The sequence below is a fragment of the Musca domestica genome, unplaced genomic scaffold (genome assembly GCF_030504385.1).
Source record: "Musca domestica strain aabys unplaced genomic scaffold, Musca_domestica.polishedcontigs.V.1.1 20, whole genome shotgun sequence".
Classification (NCBI taxonomy): Eukaryota; Metazoa; Arthropoda; class Insecta; order Diptera; family Muscidae; genus Musca; species Musca domestica.
Genome location: NW_026712250.1, coordinates 13,287,795 through 13,308,597, shown reverse-complemented (window position 1 = coordinate 13,308,597; position 20,803 = coordinate 13,287,795). Strand labels below are relative to the sequence as shown.

The following is a 20,803-nucleotide window of genomic DNA, read 5'->3' as shown; positions in this document are numbered from 1 at the left end:
TCAAAGTCCAAAAATCAAGCCCTGAGGGAAAATCTTTCAAAATTAGGAACTAACTTTAAAAACATGCACAAAATATTTTCTTGTTTTTATAATCAAATTTGTATGCAATATTTTCGCGATCTCTGTTATACTTATCGATATCTTTTAATCGACGACCTATAGTGAAATTTGATGGAGAACAATTTTCCCTTTGACATCAATGTCCTAAAATGAAGACCTAAGGAAAAATCTTTCGAAATTCGCAACTAACCTCAAAAACATGTACAAAATATTTTCTTGTTTTTTTTTTTTAAATCAAATTTGTAGGCAATATTTTCAGGATATATATGATACCTACAGATTTCCTTTGTTCTGTGACCTATGGTGAAATTTGATGGAGAACAATTTTTCCCTTGACATCAAAGTCCAAAAATCAAGCCCTGAGGAAAAATCTTTCAAAATTCGTAACTAACCTCAAAAATATGTACAAAATATTTTCTGGTTTTTATAATCAAATTCGTGTGGAATATTTTCGCGATCTCTGTTATACTTATCGATTTCTTTTGTTCGGTGACCTATAGTAAAATTCGATGGTGAACCATTTTCCCCTTGACATCAATGTCCTAAAATAAAGTTCTGAGGAAAAATCTTTCAAAATTCGTAACTAACCCCAAAAACATGAAACAAAATATTTATTTTTCATTAAAGTATACTAGCCAAATTTGTTTACGACATTTCCACGATATATATAATACCTATATATTTCCCTTGTTCGCTGACCTATAGTGAAATTTGATGGAGAATAATTTTCCCCTTGACATCAATGCCCTAAAATGAAGATCTAAAGGAAAAATCTTTGAAATTTGTAACTAACCTCAAAAACATACAAAAAATGTGATTTTTTTATAACCAAATTTGTTTGGCTCGCAAGAAATCCTGGATGAACTTTTTTGCTTTGCTAGGAAAAGTTTGGAAGTTTTTGTCTTGGAAACTTCCTTCAATTTTGTATGGAAACTTATTTGTTGCCCTCCGCCCCTCAGCTTGCTTTGAATCCCCTTTTTTTTTTCTTAAAAATGATGAAAATCTTTATTAACACTCTCCTTTTTTCAGAACGTCTTTTCGAGGACCATGAGCTGTTGGTGGACAATTTGATGACCTGGAATTCTGATGCTGGCAATCGTGTACTGTTTCAACAACGTTCCGATAAGGTGTCCCTCTTCATACGCCCCGAATTGTATTTACCCGGCCCCCAAATGGCACCGGGCAGTCAACATGATGAACACACCCGTTCCATGTTGCTGGAGGAATTTTTCGAAACCAATACGGAGATACAAGTCGATGGACCACTCTACATGAAAGCTGATCCGAAAAAGGGTTGGAAACGTTATCATTTTGTGCTGCGCAGTTCAGGCCTTTACTATTTTCCCAAAGAGAAAACCAAAAATGTAAGGGATCTAATGTGCCTGACCCTCTTCAATGGCTACAATGTGTATCGCGGTCTGGGCTGGCGCAAGAAATGGAAGGCCCCGACAGATTACACCTTTGGTTTTAAATCAGCTGTGGACTCTAGTTTGGGTAAATCATGTCGGACATTGAAAATGCTTTGCGCCGAGGATTTGGAGACAATGGAAAAATGGTTGACCGCCATTCGGGTGGCAAAGTATGGCAAGCAGTTGTGGGATAATCACAAGGGCCTGATGGAAGAGTTGACCATGGGCGGAGATGGTATATCGCAGAGCAGCTTTGCCGTATCCATGCGCAGCGAGTCGATTAGCAGCATTTCTTCGGCGGTACCTTCGCAGTGTGGCAGTGTCTCTTCGGCCATATCCAGTATGTCGGCCTCAAGTGGTGGTCGGGTGTCAAGGGCCTCCTCATCTTCCTCTAGTGGTTGTTTGTCAGATGATAATAATGGCTTTGATTCGGAATTTACCACGGGCACAATCAAACGCAAACCTTCGATGAAACCCAATTTACCGCTGACCACAATGACGAGGCAACTGAAGGAGGTGGGGGAGAACACACAGGCAGATAATGAGGATTTGAATAATACTTCGCCAGAACACAGTGGAACTCTGACAAGGCGCCATAGTCGCCGTAAATCCCAAGAATCCAATGGTAGTGGCACCCTGAAAAGACGTCCCGCTGGGGCCGCCACTGCTGCCATAATGACAGGCCTTACAAAGAGGGGTTCGGCGGAGAGCATGAATGCCAATAATTCATCGGGTTCCTCGAATTCAACCCCGACTCCCACGCCCAGCATTTGCGCCAAACCTTTGGTGGTAAGTTCCAGCTATGGCCAGGATAGCCAATTGCCACCACCACCGCCTTCGGTTTTGAATAATGTTGTGACCGGGGCGGCGGATGCCATGAGTTGTTCCACCTTGTCGTTGGACTCATTGCCACCACCACCGCCACCAGCAGCCTTAAATGAAGTTGAGCAGGATGTATATGGTTCCCAGTTGTCCTTGGTATCACTGCCGCCACCACCACCGCCCGAGGAGGTGGCCATGACGCCAACAACACCTACCGGCAACAATCCAAATGGTATTTATTCAATTGTCGGCGGCCAGCCTGGAAATCACAAGGTACCACCACCAGCGGTGCCAGCCAAGCCCATAAAGCCGGCCGTTAAGGCAGCACCACCCTATAAAAATCCCCCAGACTACAAGGGCACGGTAGTGGCGCCCAGCGGCCAACAAATGAACCACTCCCTACCACCTCCACCACCACCCACACAGAAAAAGGTCAGCTTTGCCGATTCCCCGGTACTGCTGAGACGGAAAATGCACTCCCCAGAACCGCAGGAACCCTTCTATTCCCCCGGCCCACTACCGCCACCAAGAAATGATCTCACACGGCTTTCAAATTGTTCTTCAACCATTTCATCGGTGTCCCAACAGGATTATGGTTCCCCCAAACGTCTGCAGGAATCGAATTCCAATCCTCCCAGAGATTTCCTCAAAGATCTGCAGAGGGTAATGCGTAAAAAATGGCAGGTGGCCCAGAAATGTAAACTGGAACCGGCCACCACACCCCATGAAGTTTTGGGTTTCCGTGATTTCTCCTCAGAGGAGTTGCTGGCCCACAATCTCAATTCGAATTCTCATTTTTATCGGGAGACGGCCAATGTAAGCAATTGGGTGCAGGAACACTATGGAGCTGGTGTGGCCTGTGAACCGCCGCCATTGAATGAGTATGCCCTCTATGAGAATATACACGCGAACAATGCAAATGCTGCGGCGGCGGGCGGTGTAGTGAATCCAATGGATTCGCAACAATATGGCCAGCTGCCAGCACCTCCACCACCATTAGTAGCCACAGCCGCCGGCGTTCATAATCCAGCGGCAGCAGCAGCGGCGGCCCAGGATATGGCCAAACGCAACAAACGACCACCGCCTCCACCACCCAAACGAAGCGATTCAACACATTTGACACACCGTGTTTAGTCTTTTCTGGGCCAGTGCTTTAGGGCACGGGGTTTTTGGCAGAAATAATCAAAGGCAAACCATGAAAAGGAGGGCCAGGAGTAACAGCTTCCAATAACAAGAAAAATAGCAAAGCGGCGGTCCTAGAGAAAAAATCGAATTTTTTGGCGCATCTTTTTTTTTTGATTTACAAAACCCAAAAATTATAGATTCATAGATTTTTAAGTATTTAAAAAAAGTGCTTTGAAAGATTGTATTTTAAAAAGTAAATTTAAAAAAATTAAGAAAAATCGAATCGATAAATTTGCAAAACAAACCTTTGCTGGCATTCAAACTAAATTTTAATAATTTTTTAGAATAGAACAAAAAAAAATTTAATCAAAATATAAATCGAATCGTTAAATTGCAAAACAAACTCGTGGGTGCGGCGGGGGGCATTCAAACCTCCCCTGCCCACCCAACCACCTATCTATATACCTGTCGTCTCTTTATGTTCTAAGTTAAGTTCCTTTTCGAATTGTAAACTAACCATATAAATATATGAAAGAAAGTTTTTATTTTAATGATTTTTTTGTAAAATTATACACCCCCGCATATACCTAAATTTATACAAATTATACACATTTCTATAATTATATACACAGTTGTAATAATAATAATGATAAATAATTTAGAATTATTTTTAAATGGATTTTAATTATATATACTTTTTTTGGCTAATTAAAATGGCCTAACCACATGTTTTTCTTCAAAATTAAATTAGTTTTGATTTTTGGAAAAATAAAACAAAATATGCAATAAAATTTTTATTTTAAATTAAAAACAAAAAAACGAATTATGAATTGGCCTCATTGTTTAAAATAAACCTGAAAATTAATTTATATTTTTAATTCTCATCATAATGTCAAATACTATTCAAATTGGGAATTTCAATTTGTTTTGAATTCAAGATCATATACAAATATGGAGCCTAATTGGCAATAAAGAATTCATAAATTAATTTCAAATCCGCTAATCTTGCGTTATATTTTGCATATACAGACATCTTTTGTGCGGTGACCCATAGTGAAATTTGATAGGGAATATTTTCTACTTTGACTTCTTCCCTCTCAGATGCAGTTTTGGGTTAGAATTCGGCTTAAATTAAAAAGGATATACAAAATGCTGCAATTTTTATATTTTTCAATTTAATACCAATTTTTTACTGATATGCAGTATATCTAGACATTTCATTTGTATGGTGACCTGCAGTGAAATTCGATGGAGAACAATTCTTCCCTTGACTTCACCCCTCTAAAAAGAAGCATTCAAAGAAAAAATTTCGAAATTAGAAACTAACCTCAAAATCATATTTTTTAATTTTTTGTGACGAAATTTGTTTTATGATATTTTCAAGATTCCTATTGGCCCTACATCTTTCATTTGTTCGGTGACCTATAGTAGAATTTGATGAGGAGTATTTCTTCTCTTAACTGCATCGCACTAAAATAAAGTTTGAAGGGAGAATTTGTAATAAATTCAAAGAAATACCGAAAATTATACAATTTTTAAAGGGAACTTAAATTGATACCCATATTTTTTCTGAAATGTATTATATCTACAGATTTTATTTGTATGGTGACCAGTATTGAAATTTGATGGAGAACAATTCTTCCCTTGACTTCACCCCTCTAAAATGAAGCATTTAGGAAAAAACCTCAAAATCATATTTTTTGATTTTTTGTGACGAAATTTGTTTTATGATATTTTCAAGATACCTATTAGCCCTACATCTTTCATTTGGCCGGTGACCTATAGTAGAATTTTATGAGGAATATTTCCCCTCTTGAATGCAAGACTCTAAAAAAAGGATTGAAGGGAGAATTTGGGATAAATTCGAAGAAAACCCGAAAATAATAAACTTTTTGAGGGAACCCAAATTTGTTTTGTGATATTTTCAAGATTTCTATTAGTCCAACATCTTTCATTTGATCGGTGACCTATAGTAGAATTTGATGAGGAATATTTCCCCTTATGACTGCATTGCTCTAAAATAAAGTTTGAGGGGAGAATTTGTAATAAATTCAAAGAAATACCGAAAATTGTTCAATTTTTGAGAGAACTCAAATATATACCCATATTTTTTTCGTATGTATTATATTTACGGATTTCATTTGTATGGTGACCTATGGTGAAATTCGATGGAGAATAATTCTTCCATTGACTTCACCGCTCTAAAATGAAGCATTCAGACAAAAAATTTGGAAATTCGAAACTAACCTCAAAATCATGTACAAGTAATTTTTGATTTTTTACGACCAAATTTGTTTTGTGATATTTTAAAGATTCTTATTATACCTACAAATTTCTCTTCTGCGGTGACCTATAGTAGAATTTAATGAGGAATATTTCCTCCCTTGACTGCCTCGCCCTAAAATAAAGTTTGAAGGGAGAATTTGGCATAAATTCAAAGAAAATCCGAAAATAATACAATTTTTGAGGGAACCCAAATTTGTTTTGTGATATTTTAAAGATTTCTATAAGTCCTACATATTTCATTTGGTCGGTGACCCATAATGGAATTTGATGAGGAATATTTCCCCTTTTGAATGCATCGCTTTAAAATAAAGTTTGAGGGGAGAATTTGTAATAAATTCAAAGATATACCGAAAATAATACAATTTTTGATGGCAACTAAAATTGATACCCATATTTTTTTCGATATGTATTATATCTACGGATTTCATTTGTATGGTGACCTATGGTGAAATTCAGCATTCAGAAATAAATTTTCGAAATTCGAAAGTAACCCCAAAATCAGTAATTTTGGTTTGTTTAGTAACCCAATTTGTTTTGTGATATTTTCAAGATTCTTATTATATCTACAAATTTCTCTTCTTCGGTGACCTATAGTAGAATTTAATGAGGAATATTTCCGCTCTTGACTGCATTGCTCTAAAATAAAGTTTGAAGGGAGAATTTGGCAAATTTATAGGAATACAGAAAATAATACAATTTTTGAGGGAACTCAAATTTATACCCATTTTTTTTTGGATATACATTACATCTACAGGTTTCATATGTATGGTGGCCAAAACTGAAATTTAATTGTGAATAATTCTTCCCTTGACTTCACCCCTCTAAAATGAAGCTCTCAGAAAAAAACTCGAGAAATTCAGAACTAACCTCAAAAAATGTAAAACTCATTTTTGATTTTTGAAATCAAATTTGTTTTGTGATATTTTCACGATTCCTATTAATTTTACAGGTTTCTTTTGTTCAGTGACCTATAGTAAAATTTGATGAGTAATATTTTTCTCCTTGACCTCACCACCCTCAGATGCCATTTTGTGGGAGAATTTGGCTAAAATTTAAAGATATACCCGAAAATAATACAATTTTTATAAAACTAAATTCAATACCGATATTTTTACAATATCTGTTACAACTATAGATTTTATTTGTTTGGTGACCCTTAGTGAAATTTGATAGAGAATATTTTTCCTTTTGGCATTACCCTCCTAAAATGAGGCACTGGGGGAAAATCGTTCGTATTATAAAAGTTCACCTCAAAAATACAAACAAATATTTTTTGTTTCTTTTGCCAATATGATTTACAATATTTTCAGACTTTCTATTCATTTCTCAGCTATCATTTGTTGGGTGACCCATAGTGAAATTTGATGGAGAATAATTATTCCCTTGACACCAGCACTCTAAAATGAAGCACTCTTCAAAAATTCCTCGAAATTCAGAACTAACCTCAAAAACCTTTTAAAAATGATTTTTGTTTTTATACCCAAAAATTGTTTGTGTGTTTTTCACAATAAATATTAGAGCTACAGATTTCTTTTGTTCGGAGGCTTAGATTGAAATTTGATTGGGAAGATTTTCTCCATTGGAGACTAATCTGTAAACTGGGGTTTTATCGAAAAATTTGGCCTGCAATTTAAAATGGTCTAAATTTTATTGCTTATCTCTTTATTTTCCACGTCAGAGTTATGGTATCTTCGGGGAGCTATAGTAAAATTTCATGAGGAATACATTTTTGGATAACATTGGCCCGCTATAGAGCCAAGTATAAACGATGTGTTCAACAAATTTTAATTACGTGGGTCAAGGGATCCAATGTTCAAAGTAGATCCTCGATTTGGCATAGCTTCCCTTTTCAAATATTTTGTAGCGTTAAAACCGATTTTAGGGGGCTCAAACCCACTCTTTGATATTTTTTATAATCTACATAGAACACATTCTCAACCGAAAATTCTTTAATCTTAATCTAGGGGTTTTTGAAGGCCTCTATAAGGGGACCAGACCAACCCAGGGTTTTTATAAAAAGGTTATTCAAGCGACCTCTAAATAATGGATTTTTAAAATTTTTAAAAATTTAATATTATTAATTTGAATAAAATTTGATAGAACAAGATTTCTGGAAGAAAATTGTTGCCTATTTTAAGGCGCAGTGGTAAATAACATTTGTTTTATTTTGATTTTTTTAAATAAATATTTTTGATTTTTTTTTAATAAAAAAACTTTGAATGTCTGTTAAGGGAACAACTGAAATTTTGAAAAAGGCACTTTTTTTTTAAATATTTTGAAATTTGAAAAAAATGTGAATTTGCTTAATTTTGAAAATGTAAATTATACTAAATAAATATTGGGTGTATTCAAAGTGTTAATGTATATGAAATACATTTTTTATTTATAAAAAATATTAAAATATTAAAAAAATTAATATAAAATATTGAAATATTTTATTAAAAAAATATTTTCGAAATTCTGATTTAAAAAAAAAAAAACCTGCCAATTTAAGAACAACTATATATGGAGATTTCTCTCCGTGAAAAAAAACAAACAAAAATTAAAAATATTTAATATATAAGTATGGTATTTTTCAATATTTAATATGGTATGGTTACTATATATAAAAAATTAAAATAATTATAAAAAAAAAATAAATAAAATAATAATGAATGAAATACAAATAAGGTATTGTTCCAAATAGTTATATACACAAGAAAAAGAAGCCATAAAATTTTATATAATTTTTTTGTTTTAATTTTTAATTTTTTTATTACAAAACTCATAAAACTAAGGACTAAGAAAACAATATGAAAAAAATAAATAAATAATAAAAATAAAAAATAAACTAACTAAAACTTTAGTGGGCATGCAATGCTTTTTATATATATAAAACATAAAAATAATTGATTAAAAAATAATTAATAAAAAAACAACAAAAAATAATAAAATTATAAACAATGACTACTACTGAATAAATATATATACAAATAAATATTAATAGCATAAACTAATCTTGACTAATATTAAATATTTTATATGAAAAAAATAAATAAATAAATAAGCGCAAAAATTTAACTAAATTTTACAAATCCCTCCCCTCCCTTTAAATATATATACAAATAAAATTTATACAAAAATTATGGAAATTTTACAAAATTAAAAATTTTAATATTCATTTTTAAATTGAAATATTTTCTTAATCTAGAAATCTGGCATTTTCCAAGTCCCTTTACTTTCAATGCTCGGTAGGATTCAAAGTTGGCCTAACAAAAGAATATTTGCTTAATCCAAATCACAAATACCCAAAACCATTCTCTATATATTTTTATTTAAATTTCCATTTATTTCAAACTGATAACAAAATTTCTGAAAAAAGTGTACGATAACAGGAAACGAAATAGAAAAGTTATCGATCGCAATCTTCCCCAATAGAAAAATAATATAGAATAATTTCTACGCATAGAAATGTTATCGATAACAATATTTCCGCAGGTGATATGTGTTGATACAAACTTATTCTCGTATATAGAAAAGTTGTCGATAACAACTTTTCCGCGAAGGAAAGTTGTCGATAACAAATTTTCCGCGAAGGAAAGTTATCGATAACAAATTTTCCGCGAAGAAAAGTTGTCTATAACAACTTTTCCGCATAGGAAATTTGTCGATAACAACTTTTCTGTATAGAAATGTTGTCGATAACAACTTTTCTGTATAGAAATGTTGTCGATAACAACTTTTCTGTATAGAAATGTTGTCGATAACAACTTTTCTGTATAGAAATGTTGTCGATAACAACTTTTCTGTATAGAAATGTTGTCGATAACAACTTTTCTGTATAGAAAAGTTGTCGATAACTACTTTTCTGTATAGAAAAGTTGTCGATAACTACTTTTCCGTATAGAAAAGTTGTCGATAACAATTTTCCCGTATAGAAAAGTTGTCGATAACAATTTTCCCGTATAGAAAAGTTGTCGATAACAACTTTTCCGTATGCAAAAGTTGTCGATAACCACTTTTCTGTCTAAAAAAATTTGTCGATAAGAACTTTTCTGCATAGAAAAGTTATCGATAACAACTTTTCTGTATAGAAAAGTTGTCGATAATAATTTTCAGTACAGGAAAGTTGTCGATAACAATATAACAAGTTGTCGATAACAACTTTTCTGTATAGAGAAGTTGTCGATAACAAATTTTCTGTATAGAGAAGTTGTCGATAACAACTTTTCCGCATAGGAAAGTTGTCGATAACAACTCTTCCCCATAGGAAAGTTGTCGATAACAATATAAAAAGTTGTCGATAACAACTTTTCTGTATAGAAAAGTTGTCGATAACAACTTTTCTGTATAGAAATGTTGTCGATAACAACTTTTCTGTATAGAAATGTTGTCGATAACAACTTTTCTGTATAGAAAAGTTGTCGATAACTACTTTTCTGTATAGAAAAGTTGTCGATAACTACTTTTCTGTATAGAAAAGTTGTCGATAACTACTTTTCTGTATAGAAAAGTTGTCGATAACTACTTTTCTGTATAGAAAAGTTGTCGATAACTACTTTTCTGTATAGAAAAGTTGTCGATAACTACTTTTCTGTATAGAAAAGTTGTCGATAACAATTTTCCCGTATAGAAAAGTTGTCGATAACAATTTTTCCGTATAGAAAAGTTGTCGATAACAATTTTTCCGTATAGAAAAATTGTCGATAACAATTTTCCGTATAGAAAAGTTGTCGATAAAAATTTTTCCGTATAGAAAAGTTGTCGATAACAATTTTTCCGTATAGAAAAGTTTTCGATAACAACTTTTCCCGAGTAGGAAAGTTGTCGATAACAACATTTTCGCATAGAAAAGTTGTCGATAACAACATTTTCGCATAAAAAAGTTGTCGATAACAAATTTTCCGCATAGAAAAGTTGTCGATAACAAATTTTCCGCATAGAAAAGTTGTCGATAACAAATTTTCCGCAAAGCAAAGTTGTCGCTATTAACTTTTCTGCGAAGGAAGTTGTCGATAACAGCTTTTCTGTATAGAAAAGTTGTCGATAACAACTTGTCTCTATAGAAAAGTTGTCGATAACAACTTGTCTGTATAGAAAAGTTGTCGATAACAACTTTTTCGCATGGGAAAGTTGTCGATAACAACTTTTTCGCATAGGAAAGTTGTCGATAACAACTTTTCCGTGTAGAAGAGTTGTCGATAACAGCTTTTCCGCACAAAAAAGTTGTCGATAACAATGTGATGTATTTTATGTTATCGATTTGTGAAATAATTGGAAATTTGTAAAATTTTATTTTTTTTTGTTCTTTACAACAACAATAACAGTGGTGTTCCTAGAAATCAAAATAGTTTGAGTTTGCTTTTAAGTTAGAAAGAGAAAGAAAATAAACAATAGCATTACTTAACAGCTCCTAAAGATATGCTATACATTTTTTACTACAAAAAAAAACAATGTAACCTTAGGATTTAATTTCAAATAATTTCCTAATTTCTATTCTTAAAATAAGTCTATCTAGATTTAGTTTTTTTCTCTTTTAAGAAAAAAAATTGAATAATTTTCCACATCTCCCTTTCTCTGTCTCTCCTTTTTTAGGTTATGTAAATTAATTGTAAAAAATACATATTATTAGTAATGATTATTAAAATTAAAAAGAAACCACAAGGTAATTGATTGTAATTAATTATTAAGTGCCATAGGCCCCCTCCCCTCTACAAAGGAAACCACAAAAAGGAGATATTCACAAAACTCAACTAAATAAATTTGAAAAAAAAAATAAAAATTAAATATTTTCAACTGTAAGCTTACCTAAAAAATAAATTCAAGTCTCAAGCCTATAAAACATTAAAAATTAATAATTATATTAAAAAAAAACTTATTAAAAATGCAATAACGTTTACTATATTTCCCTCCAGCTTTATCTCAAACTTTTTTTGTTAAAAAAACTTCAATTTTGAGTTGCATTTCATTTGTATACAAAAACAAACAAACAAAACCCTACAAATAAATTAACTAATTTATATAAAAATTACAACAACAAAATGAATATAATTATGCTTAATATTTATACATACATTACTACATAATTACATAAATAATAACAACAAAGAAAATTGAAAAAAAAATAACAACATCCATCATTAAACATTAAAACTCATTTATATACTAATTTTTTCATATGGAAATTGAAAAAAAAGAATGAAATATTTTTATTTTAAATAAAAATACCCCATTTAAAGAAAAAAGAAAACAAAACAATTGGTCTATTTATTTATTTTATTCCATGATTGGCCTGTTCATTTAACTTGAGTTCGAACGATCACCACCAGGTTGCAGGCACACACAATCGCCAGAGCACTTCACTTCATATTTCGCTTCATTTCACAAAAGCTGTTATTTGAAATGAATTTTATAGAGGATATGATACTTTAAATACATTGTTAAAGCAGTTTGGATAATGTGGATAATATTAAAATTCAATTTCCGTGTAGAAAAGTTGTCGATAACAACTTTTTCGCATAGGAAAGTTGTCGATAACAACTTTTTCGCATAGGAAAGTTGTCGATAACAACTTTTCCGCATAGAAAAGTTGTCGATAACAACTTTTCCGCATAGAAAAGTTGTCGATAACAACTTTTTCGTATAAGAAATTTGTCGATAACAACTTTTCCACATTGGAAAGTTGTCGATAACAACTCTTCCGTATAGGAAAGTTGTCGATAACAACTCTTCCGTATAGGAAAGTTGTCGATAACAACTCTTCCGTATAGGAAAGTTGTCGATAACAACATATCCGTGCAGGAAAGCTGTCGATAAAAGACTTTCCGCATAGGAAAGTTGTCGATAACAACTTTTCCGCATAGGAAAGTTGTCGATAACAACTTTTTCGCATAGGAAAGTTGTCGATAACAACCTTTACGTACAGGAAAGTTGCCGATAATAACTTTTCCGCGTAGGAAAGTTGTCGATAATAACTTTTCCGCGTAGGAAAGTTGTCGATAATAACTTTTCCGCGTAGGAAAGTTGTCGATAATAACTTTTCCGCATAGAAAAGTTGTCGATAACAACTTTTTCGTATAGGAAAGTTGTCGATAACAACTTTTCCGTATAGGAAAGTTGTCGATAACGACTTTTCCATTTAGAAAAGTTGTCGATAACAACTTTTCTGTATAGAACAGTTGTCGATAACAACTTTTCTGTATAGAACAGTTGTCGATAACAACTTTTCTGTATAGAACAGTTGTCGATAACAACTTTTCTGTATAGAAAAGTTATCGATAACAACTTTTCTGTACAGAAAAGCTGTCGATAACAGCTTTTCTGTATAGAAAAGTTGTCGATAACAACATAACAAGTTGTCGATAACAACTTTTCTGTATAGAGAAGTTGTCGATAACAAATTTTCTGTATAGAGAAGTTGTCGATAACAAATTTTCCGCATAGGAAAGTTGTCGATAACAATTTTTCCACATAGAAAAGTTGTCGATAACAACTTTTCCGCATAGGAAAGTTGTCGATAACAACTTTTCCGCATAGGAAAGTTGTCGATAACAACTTTTCCGCATAGGAAAGTTGTCGATAACAACTTTTTCGCATAGGAAAGTTGTCGATAACAACTTTTCCGCATAGGAAAGTTGTCGATAACAACTTTTCCGCATAGAAAAGTTGTCGATAACAACGTTTTTGCATAGGAAAGTTGTCGATAACAACTTTTTCGCATAGGAAAGTTGTCGATAACAACCTTTCCGTATAGGAAAGTTGTAGATAACAACCTTTCCGTATAGGAAAGTTGTAGATAACAATTTTCCGCATAGAAAAGTAGTCGGTAACCACTTTTCCGCATAGGAAAGTTGTCGATAACAACGTTTTCGCATAGGAAAGTTGTCGATAACAACTTTTTCGCATAGGAAAGTTGTCGATAACAACCTTTCCGTATAGGAAGGTTGTCGATAACAACCTTTCCGTATAGGAAGGTTGTCGATAACAAATTTTTCGCATGGAAAAGTAGTCAGTAACCACTTTTCGGTATGGAAAAGTTGTCGATAACCACTTTTCTGTCTAAAATAATTTGTCGATAAGAACTTTTCTGTATAGAAAAGTTATCGATAACAACTTTTCTGTATAGAAAAGTTGTCGATAATAATTTTCAGTATAGGAAAGTTGTCGATAACAACATAACAAGTTGTCGATAACAACTTTTCTGTATAGAGAAGTTGTCGATAACAAATTTTCTGTATAGAGAAGTTGTCGATAACAACTTTTCTGCATAGAAAAGTAGTCGGTTTTTGATAATTTTGCCATGCGGAAAACCTTTTTTAGGCAAGTTTTTTATGCGAAAAATTTTATCGATAACTTTTCTTACGATCCTTGCATAAGATGTTTTATAGATAATTTTTTATAAGATACAACTATTATCTACGAATAGATTGTTGTTGATGTTTTTTTCTATTAAGAAAACTGGTTATCGATAACTTTTCAATACGAAAAAATGTTATCGATAAATTGTCTATATAGAATAGTTTTTTGTGCGGTACAACATGTTTTTATGGACATATTTTTTGTTAGAAAAACTAATTAACGATAACTTTTCAATACAAATGATTGTTATCGATAACATTGCTATATGAAATAGCTTTGCTTATAACTCTTCTATACAGAAAAGTTTGTTATAGATAACTTTTTTTCCAAGGGGTAGTTATATGGTCTGTTGCAGAACCTGCAAAAATCTATTAGTCTATCAATTGTTTTGGATAACATAAAGGGAAAATCGGTTATCGTAGTAACATCCTGCACATTCTTGCAGTTCTGGAACAGAGCAATAATCGATAACTTTTCTTCACGGAAATTATCGAAAACTTTGCCGTTGGTAAAAGTATGGTTATCGATAATACAAAAAAAAAACCTTTCGAATACTTAACTATGCAGAAAATTGTTATCGATAGTTATCCCATAAAGAAAAATATTATTGAGAAAAGTTTTTTATCGATAACTTTTCCATACGGAATAATTTTTGTCTTATAAAATTTATTATCTGTAACTTATTTATAAGGAAAAGTAGTTATCGATAACTTTTCTTCACGAAAAATTATTTATCGGTAACTTTCCTAAGCGGCAAAGTATCTACAATTGTTATCGGCGCATTGTATCTACAGAAAAGTGGTTAATTATTGGATACAGAAAAGTTGTTATCGAAACATTGTACTGCACAGAATAATTGTTATCGACAACAAAACAGTTTTGTATTCAAAAGTTATAAAAATTAAAAATTATCGATAGTAAAAACTTTCGTTGACATCGTAAAAGTTGTAATCTATAACTAAATATGTGGAAAAGTTGTTATCAAAAAGTTTCCTATCCGAAAATTCTAAAAACTAAAAATTATCGATTATATCGATTCGTTGTTATCGATAATTTTTCTGTAGGCAATAATTTTTATCGATTAATTTTCTACGCCATATATTCTCATTTGAATGAGTGAAATTCGTTATCGATAGCTAAATGATGTATTCGATAACTTTTTACCAGAGAAAAGTTTTTATTGAAAACTTATCTGTACAGAAAAATATGTTATGGACAACTTTCTTATAGGAAATATTTGTTATCGATAACGGCTATCGACAGCAATTCTATGCAGAAAAGTTTTTCTCGATAAATTTTCTCCCTGGAAAAGTTGTTATCGACAACTTCGGAATGGTGTCTATCAATACATTTTCTATACGGAAAGGTCATTATCGAAATCTTGTTTGCACTGAAAAGTTGTTATCGAAAATTTATTTGCACAGAACTTAATTTTTTGATAAGGAAATTTTTTATGGACAACTTTTCTATAGGGATTAATCAAACATAAATTTCTGTTCTGTTCTGTGCTGTGCTGTTATCGACCACTTTTCGTATGGGAAAGTTATGTTTGAGCAACGAAGTACTTGTTATCGACAACTTTTCTGTGTGGAAAAGTTGTTATCGAAGGCTTTGGTATATTGATAAGTTTTTCTCTATCAAAAAGTAGTTTTCGATTACTTTTGCTTAGAAAAAAATTGTCGATGATTTTTCTATACGGCCAGCTATTATCGAAAACTTTCTCTATGAAAAATTTTGTTATCGACAGCCTTTCTCTACGAAAATGCTGTTATCGGCAGTGTTGCTAAACGAAATAATTGGTTTCGACCACAGAAAAATTGTTATCGTTAATTTTTCTGTAGTAAAAAGTTTTTATCGATAACTTGTTGATATGGAATTGTTGTTATCGACAATGTTTTCTAAAGGAAATGGTGTTACCGAACATGGAACAGTTTTTAGGGAACCCTTTTTAACAACGATTCCCATTCGGAAAAATTGTTCTCGCCAAGATTTCTTTTCATACACTTGTTATCGATAATTTTTTTCCCGATTATTTGGCAAAAATGATAATACGAATTGATTTTGTTAAAATATTTTAAGGATTTTGAGTTTTTTATTGTCGTTTTCATTTCCCTGGAATTTTTTCCTGTGTTATCGACAGCAAAATTATTACTTTATCGTAATGCCTTAAAGTATGCTATGAAAATGATAGGAAAAAAAAATACAGCCACAAAATATATTAAGTGTACAAAACAAGAGATGTGAGTATAAATGTATTTGCTTAAAAAATTGTATAAAATGTTTTATTAAAAAAAAAAAATAAATAAATATTTTTAAGAAAAAAAGAGATGGCTTAGAGTGCGGAGGAAAGAGAAAAAATCGTTGAAAAAAAATATTCGAAAAGAACTCTTTATTGTATCAATAAAAGAGTTTAGAGTGAGAGGGAGAAACAGAAGGGGAAAGAAATCAGAGAGATAAAATAGCAATGCGTAAGAGCGAACCCCTAAAAGTAGACCTTGAAAAAAATGTAAAGACTTGCCAATTGTTGATGAATGCAAAATCTGAAAAAAGGTAGAAAAATTTAGAAATGGAATTAAAATTTGTGGAAATATTTAAACTTTTTACAAAAAAAAAAAAATAAATGTTTGAAAAGCCAAAAAAAAAAGATACGAAAATATAAAATAATGTTTCAACAAAGGAATTTAGACCCCTAAAACTATGCAATAATAATCTCTTAAAAATTCTATAGTCAAATAAATACACAAACACACACAGCCAACAGACTTACAGAACTGAAAACCCTAAAAGACTTTAAAGAAATGGGAAGAATCTAAAATATTTAAACAATAGAGACAAAGAAAAACCGACAAAATGCCACTAAAATAAATTTAAAGACAGAAAAAAATTAAAAAAAAAAAAAATAATAAATAAATAAATAAATAAATAAAAAAAAGGGAAGAAACTACTTTAAAGAGCAACTGAACTAAAAATAAAAACAACAACTTTTTGACATCTGACATTTACAGGCCAATATTTTTTTTAAAACAACAAAAACAATAAAAAAAAACAAAAACAAAAATAAAAAAATAGATGAGCGATGCTGAGAAAAAATACCTAACTAATAATGACATATAAAATACCCAAAATAAATAGATTAACGCCTAAAGCTATGCTACAAAGAAAAACATCATTTTTGTATCGATAAAAAGTGAAAACCAAGCCATAAACATAGACATCAAACAACAATCCCGAAAATGCCACAAAATGTATGTTAGAAACCAGAACCGCAACAACAACAAAGAACTGACATTGAATTAATGTTGTAGCATATTTTTATGGAGTGTCAAAATGATGGAATGGATAATAGTATACTTTTGGGGTGGATAGAAGCCATGGTATTTGCAAAAGGAGTAGATGATATTTCTATCATAAGAGGATATAATCTCCACAATTTGGGGATTATATCTCCGCAGTAGGCGAGGTAATATCTCCGAAATTTGGGAATGCTATCTCCAAAGACTTGCGAAAAATGTCTCCATTAGTTGGGGAAAATATATACCCCAATTTTCCCTGAAATTAGCGAAAAAATACAACCAAAGTTTGAAGTTGAGGTATCCACGACTTGGGAAAAATGTCTCCACCGAATAGGCATATCTCTCCAAAAGATCCACAATCTCTCCAAAAAATTGGCGAATCTCTCCTAAATTTAGAAACAATGTTTAAAAAATGTTTAGTAAATATCTCCAAAATTTGGAAAAAATGTCTCCTCAATCTCTCCACAAGTTAACGAAAATCTCTCCTTAATTTGGAGGCAATAACTACTCAATGTTTTAGAAATATCTCCAAAATATGATGTTAATATAACCACGATTTTGAGAAAATGTCTCTACAATCTCTCCAAAAATTGGCGAAAATATCGAAAAAAAATTTAGAGGCAATATATATCTCCCCACATTTGGGGTTGATATAACCTCAACTTGGAAACAATGTCTCCACCAGATAGGGATAATGTCTCCACAATCTCTCCAAAAAGATTGACGAAAATCTCTTCCAAATTTAGAAACAATATCTACACAATGTTGAGAAAATGTCTCTAAAATTTGGAGTTAATATATCCACGACTTGGGAAAAATGTCTCCACCAGATAGGGATAAAGTCTCCACAACCTCTCCATAAATTGGCGAAAATCTCTCCCAAAATTTAGAAGCAATATCTACACTTTTAAAAAAAAAAACATGTCAAAAAATTGGAGTTTAGGTAACTACAACTTGGAAAAAATCTCTCCACAAATTGTCAAAAATCTTTCCCAAGTTTGGAGACAATATCTACACAATGTTTAGGAAATATATCTCTAAATTTTGGAGTTAATATATCCACGACTTGGAAAGAAATGTCTCCACCAGATAGTGATAATGTCTCCACAATCTCTCCACAAATTGGCGGATATCTTTCCCAAACTTGGAGGCAATATTTCCACAATGTTTAGGAAATATCTCCACGACTTGGAAAAAATGTCTCCACCAGATAGGGATAATGTCTCCACAATCTCTCCACAAATTAGCGAAATAGTCTCCAAATTTAAGAGACAATATCTACACAATGTTTAGGAAATATGTCCAAAATTTGGAGTTTAGGTATCCAAGACTTGAGAAAAATGTCTCCACAATCTCTCCACAAATTCACGAAATTGTCTCCCAAATTTAGAAACACAATGTTTAGGAAATATCTAAAAAAATTTGAGTTAATATATCCACGACTTGGGAAAAATGTCTCCACCAGATAGGGATAAAGTCTCCACAATCTCTCCACAAGTTAGCTAAATTGTCTCCCAAATTTGGAGACAATATCTACACAATGTTGAGAAAATATCATCAAAAATTCGAGTTGAGATATCCCCGACTTGGAAAAAATGTCTCCACCAGATAGGGATAATGTCTCCACAATCTCTCCACAAATTGGGGAAATTTTCTCCCAAATTTAGAGAAGATGTCTACACAATGTTGGGAAATATCTCCTAGATTTGCGGACGATGTATCCACGACTTGGGAAAAATGTCTCCCACAGATAGGGATAATGTCTCCACAATCTTACCACAAATTGGTGAAAATCTCTCCCAATATTTAGAGGCAATATCTACACAATGTTGAGAAAATATTATCAAAATTTAGAGGTGATATAACCTCCACAAGGAAAAAATGTCTCCACCAGATAGGGATAATGTCTCCACAATCTCTCCACAAATTAGCGAAATTTTTTCCCAAATTTGAAGGCAATATTTACACAATGTTGAGAAAATATGTCCAAAATTTCGAGTTGACTTGGAAAAAATTTCTCCACAAGATAGGGATAATGTCTCCACAATCTCTCAAAAAAAAAAAAAAAAAAAAAAAAATGCGAAAATCTCTCTAAAAATTTAGAGACAATATTTACACAATGTTGAGAAAATATTACCAAAATTTAGAGGTGATGTAACCACGACTAGGAAAAAATATCTCCACCAGATAGGGAAAATGTCTCCACAATCTCTTAAAAAAATTGGCGAAATTGTCTCCCAAATTTAGAAACAATATCTACACAATGTTTAGGAAATATCTCCAAAATTTGGAGTTAATATATCCACGACTTGGAAAAAATGTCCAAATTTCGAGGCTATATCTTCAAAATGTTCAGAAAATATAATCAAAATTTGGAGTTTAGGTATCCACGAATTGAGAAAAATGTCTCCACAATCTCTCCACAAATTGGTGAAAATCTCTCCCAAATTTAGAGGCCATATTTACACAATGTTCAGAAAATATGTCCAAAATTTCGAGTTGTCTTGGGAAAAAGGTCTCCACAAGATAGGGATAATGTCTCCACAAGATAGGGATAATGTCTCCACAATCTCTCTCTCAAAAAAAAAAAAAAAAAAAAAAAAATGGCGAAAATCTCTCTAAAATTTAGAGGCAATATCTGCACAATGTTGAGAAATTATGTCCAATATTTGGATAAATGTCTCCACCAGATGGGAATAATGTCTCCACAATCTCTCCAAAAATTGGCGAAAATCTCTCGCAAATTTAGAGGCAATATCTACTCAATGTTAAAAAAATATCTCCAAAATTTGGGGGTGGTATCTCCACGATATGGTTGAAATGTCTCCAAACGATAGGGATAATGTCTCTACAAACTCTCCACAAATTAGCAAAATTGAGGAAATATCTACACAAAGTTGAGGAAATATTTCTAAAATTTGCCGATGATATAACCATGACTTGAGAAAAATGTCTTCACAAAATGGGGCGAAATTCTCTCCCAAACTTAAAAACAATGTTCAGAAGATATCTCCAACATTTGAAATTAATAAAAAAAAAATGTCTCCAGAAAATATCGGCAAATTGGCAAAAATCTCTACCATGCTTAGAGACACAGCCTACACCATTTGGAGAAAATATCTAAAAAATTTGTAGTTGATATAACCACGACTTGAAAGAAAAGTCTCCATAAAATAGTGACAATATTTCCGCAAATTAGCAAAAATCTCTCCAATGCTTAGAGACTATGTCTACACAATTTGAAGAAAATATCTCCAAAATGTTGGGCATGATATCTCCATAATTCAGGGATAATGTCTCCACACGGTTTGAATAATGTTTCCAGAATCTCTCCACAAATTGGAGAAATTCTCTCCAAAATATATAGATAATATCTGATATATTTGTAGAAAACATCTCTCACATTTGACGATTAGGGGAACGAAATTTCTGAACAATGTTTCCACCATTTTCACAGAATGTCTTCACATT

General features: G+C 32.0%; 1 protein-coding gene across 3 annotated transcripts in view; it reads left to right on the top strand.

The window, feature by feature from the left end:
• The window catches only part of LOC101901551 (ras-associated and pleckstrin homology domains-containing protein 1), a 95,256-nt gene extending 91,021 nt beyond the window's left edge, over nucleotides 1-4,235 (top strand). For all 3 annotated transcript variants that reach the window (XM_059122476.1, XM_059122478.1, XM_059122477.1), the window contains one exon: nucleotides 1,090-4,235. In XM_059122476.1, the coding sequence (XP_058978459.1) occupies nucleotides 1,090-3,425 (2,336 nt within the window). In that variant the 3' untranslated portion in view covers nucleotides 3,426-4,235. The remainder of the gene's footprint in view (nucleotides 1-1,089) is intronic.
• Nucleotides 4,236-20,803: the final 16,568 nt, after the last annotated feature.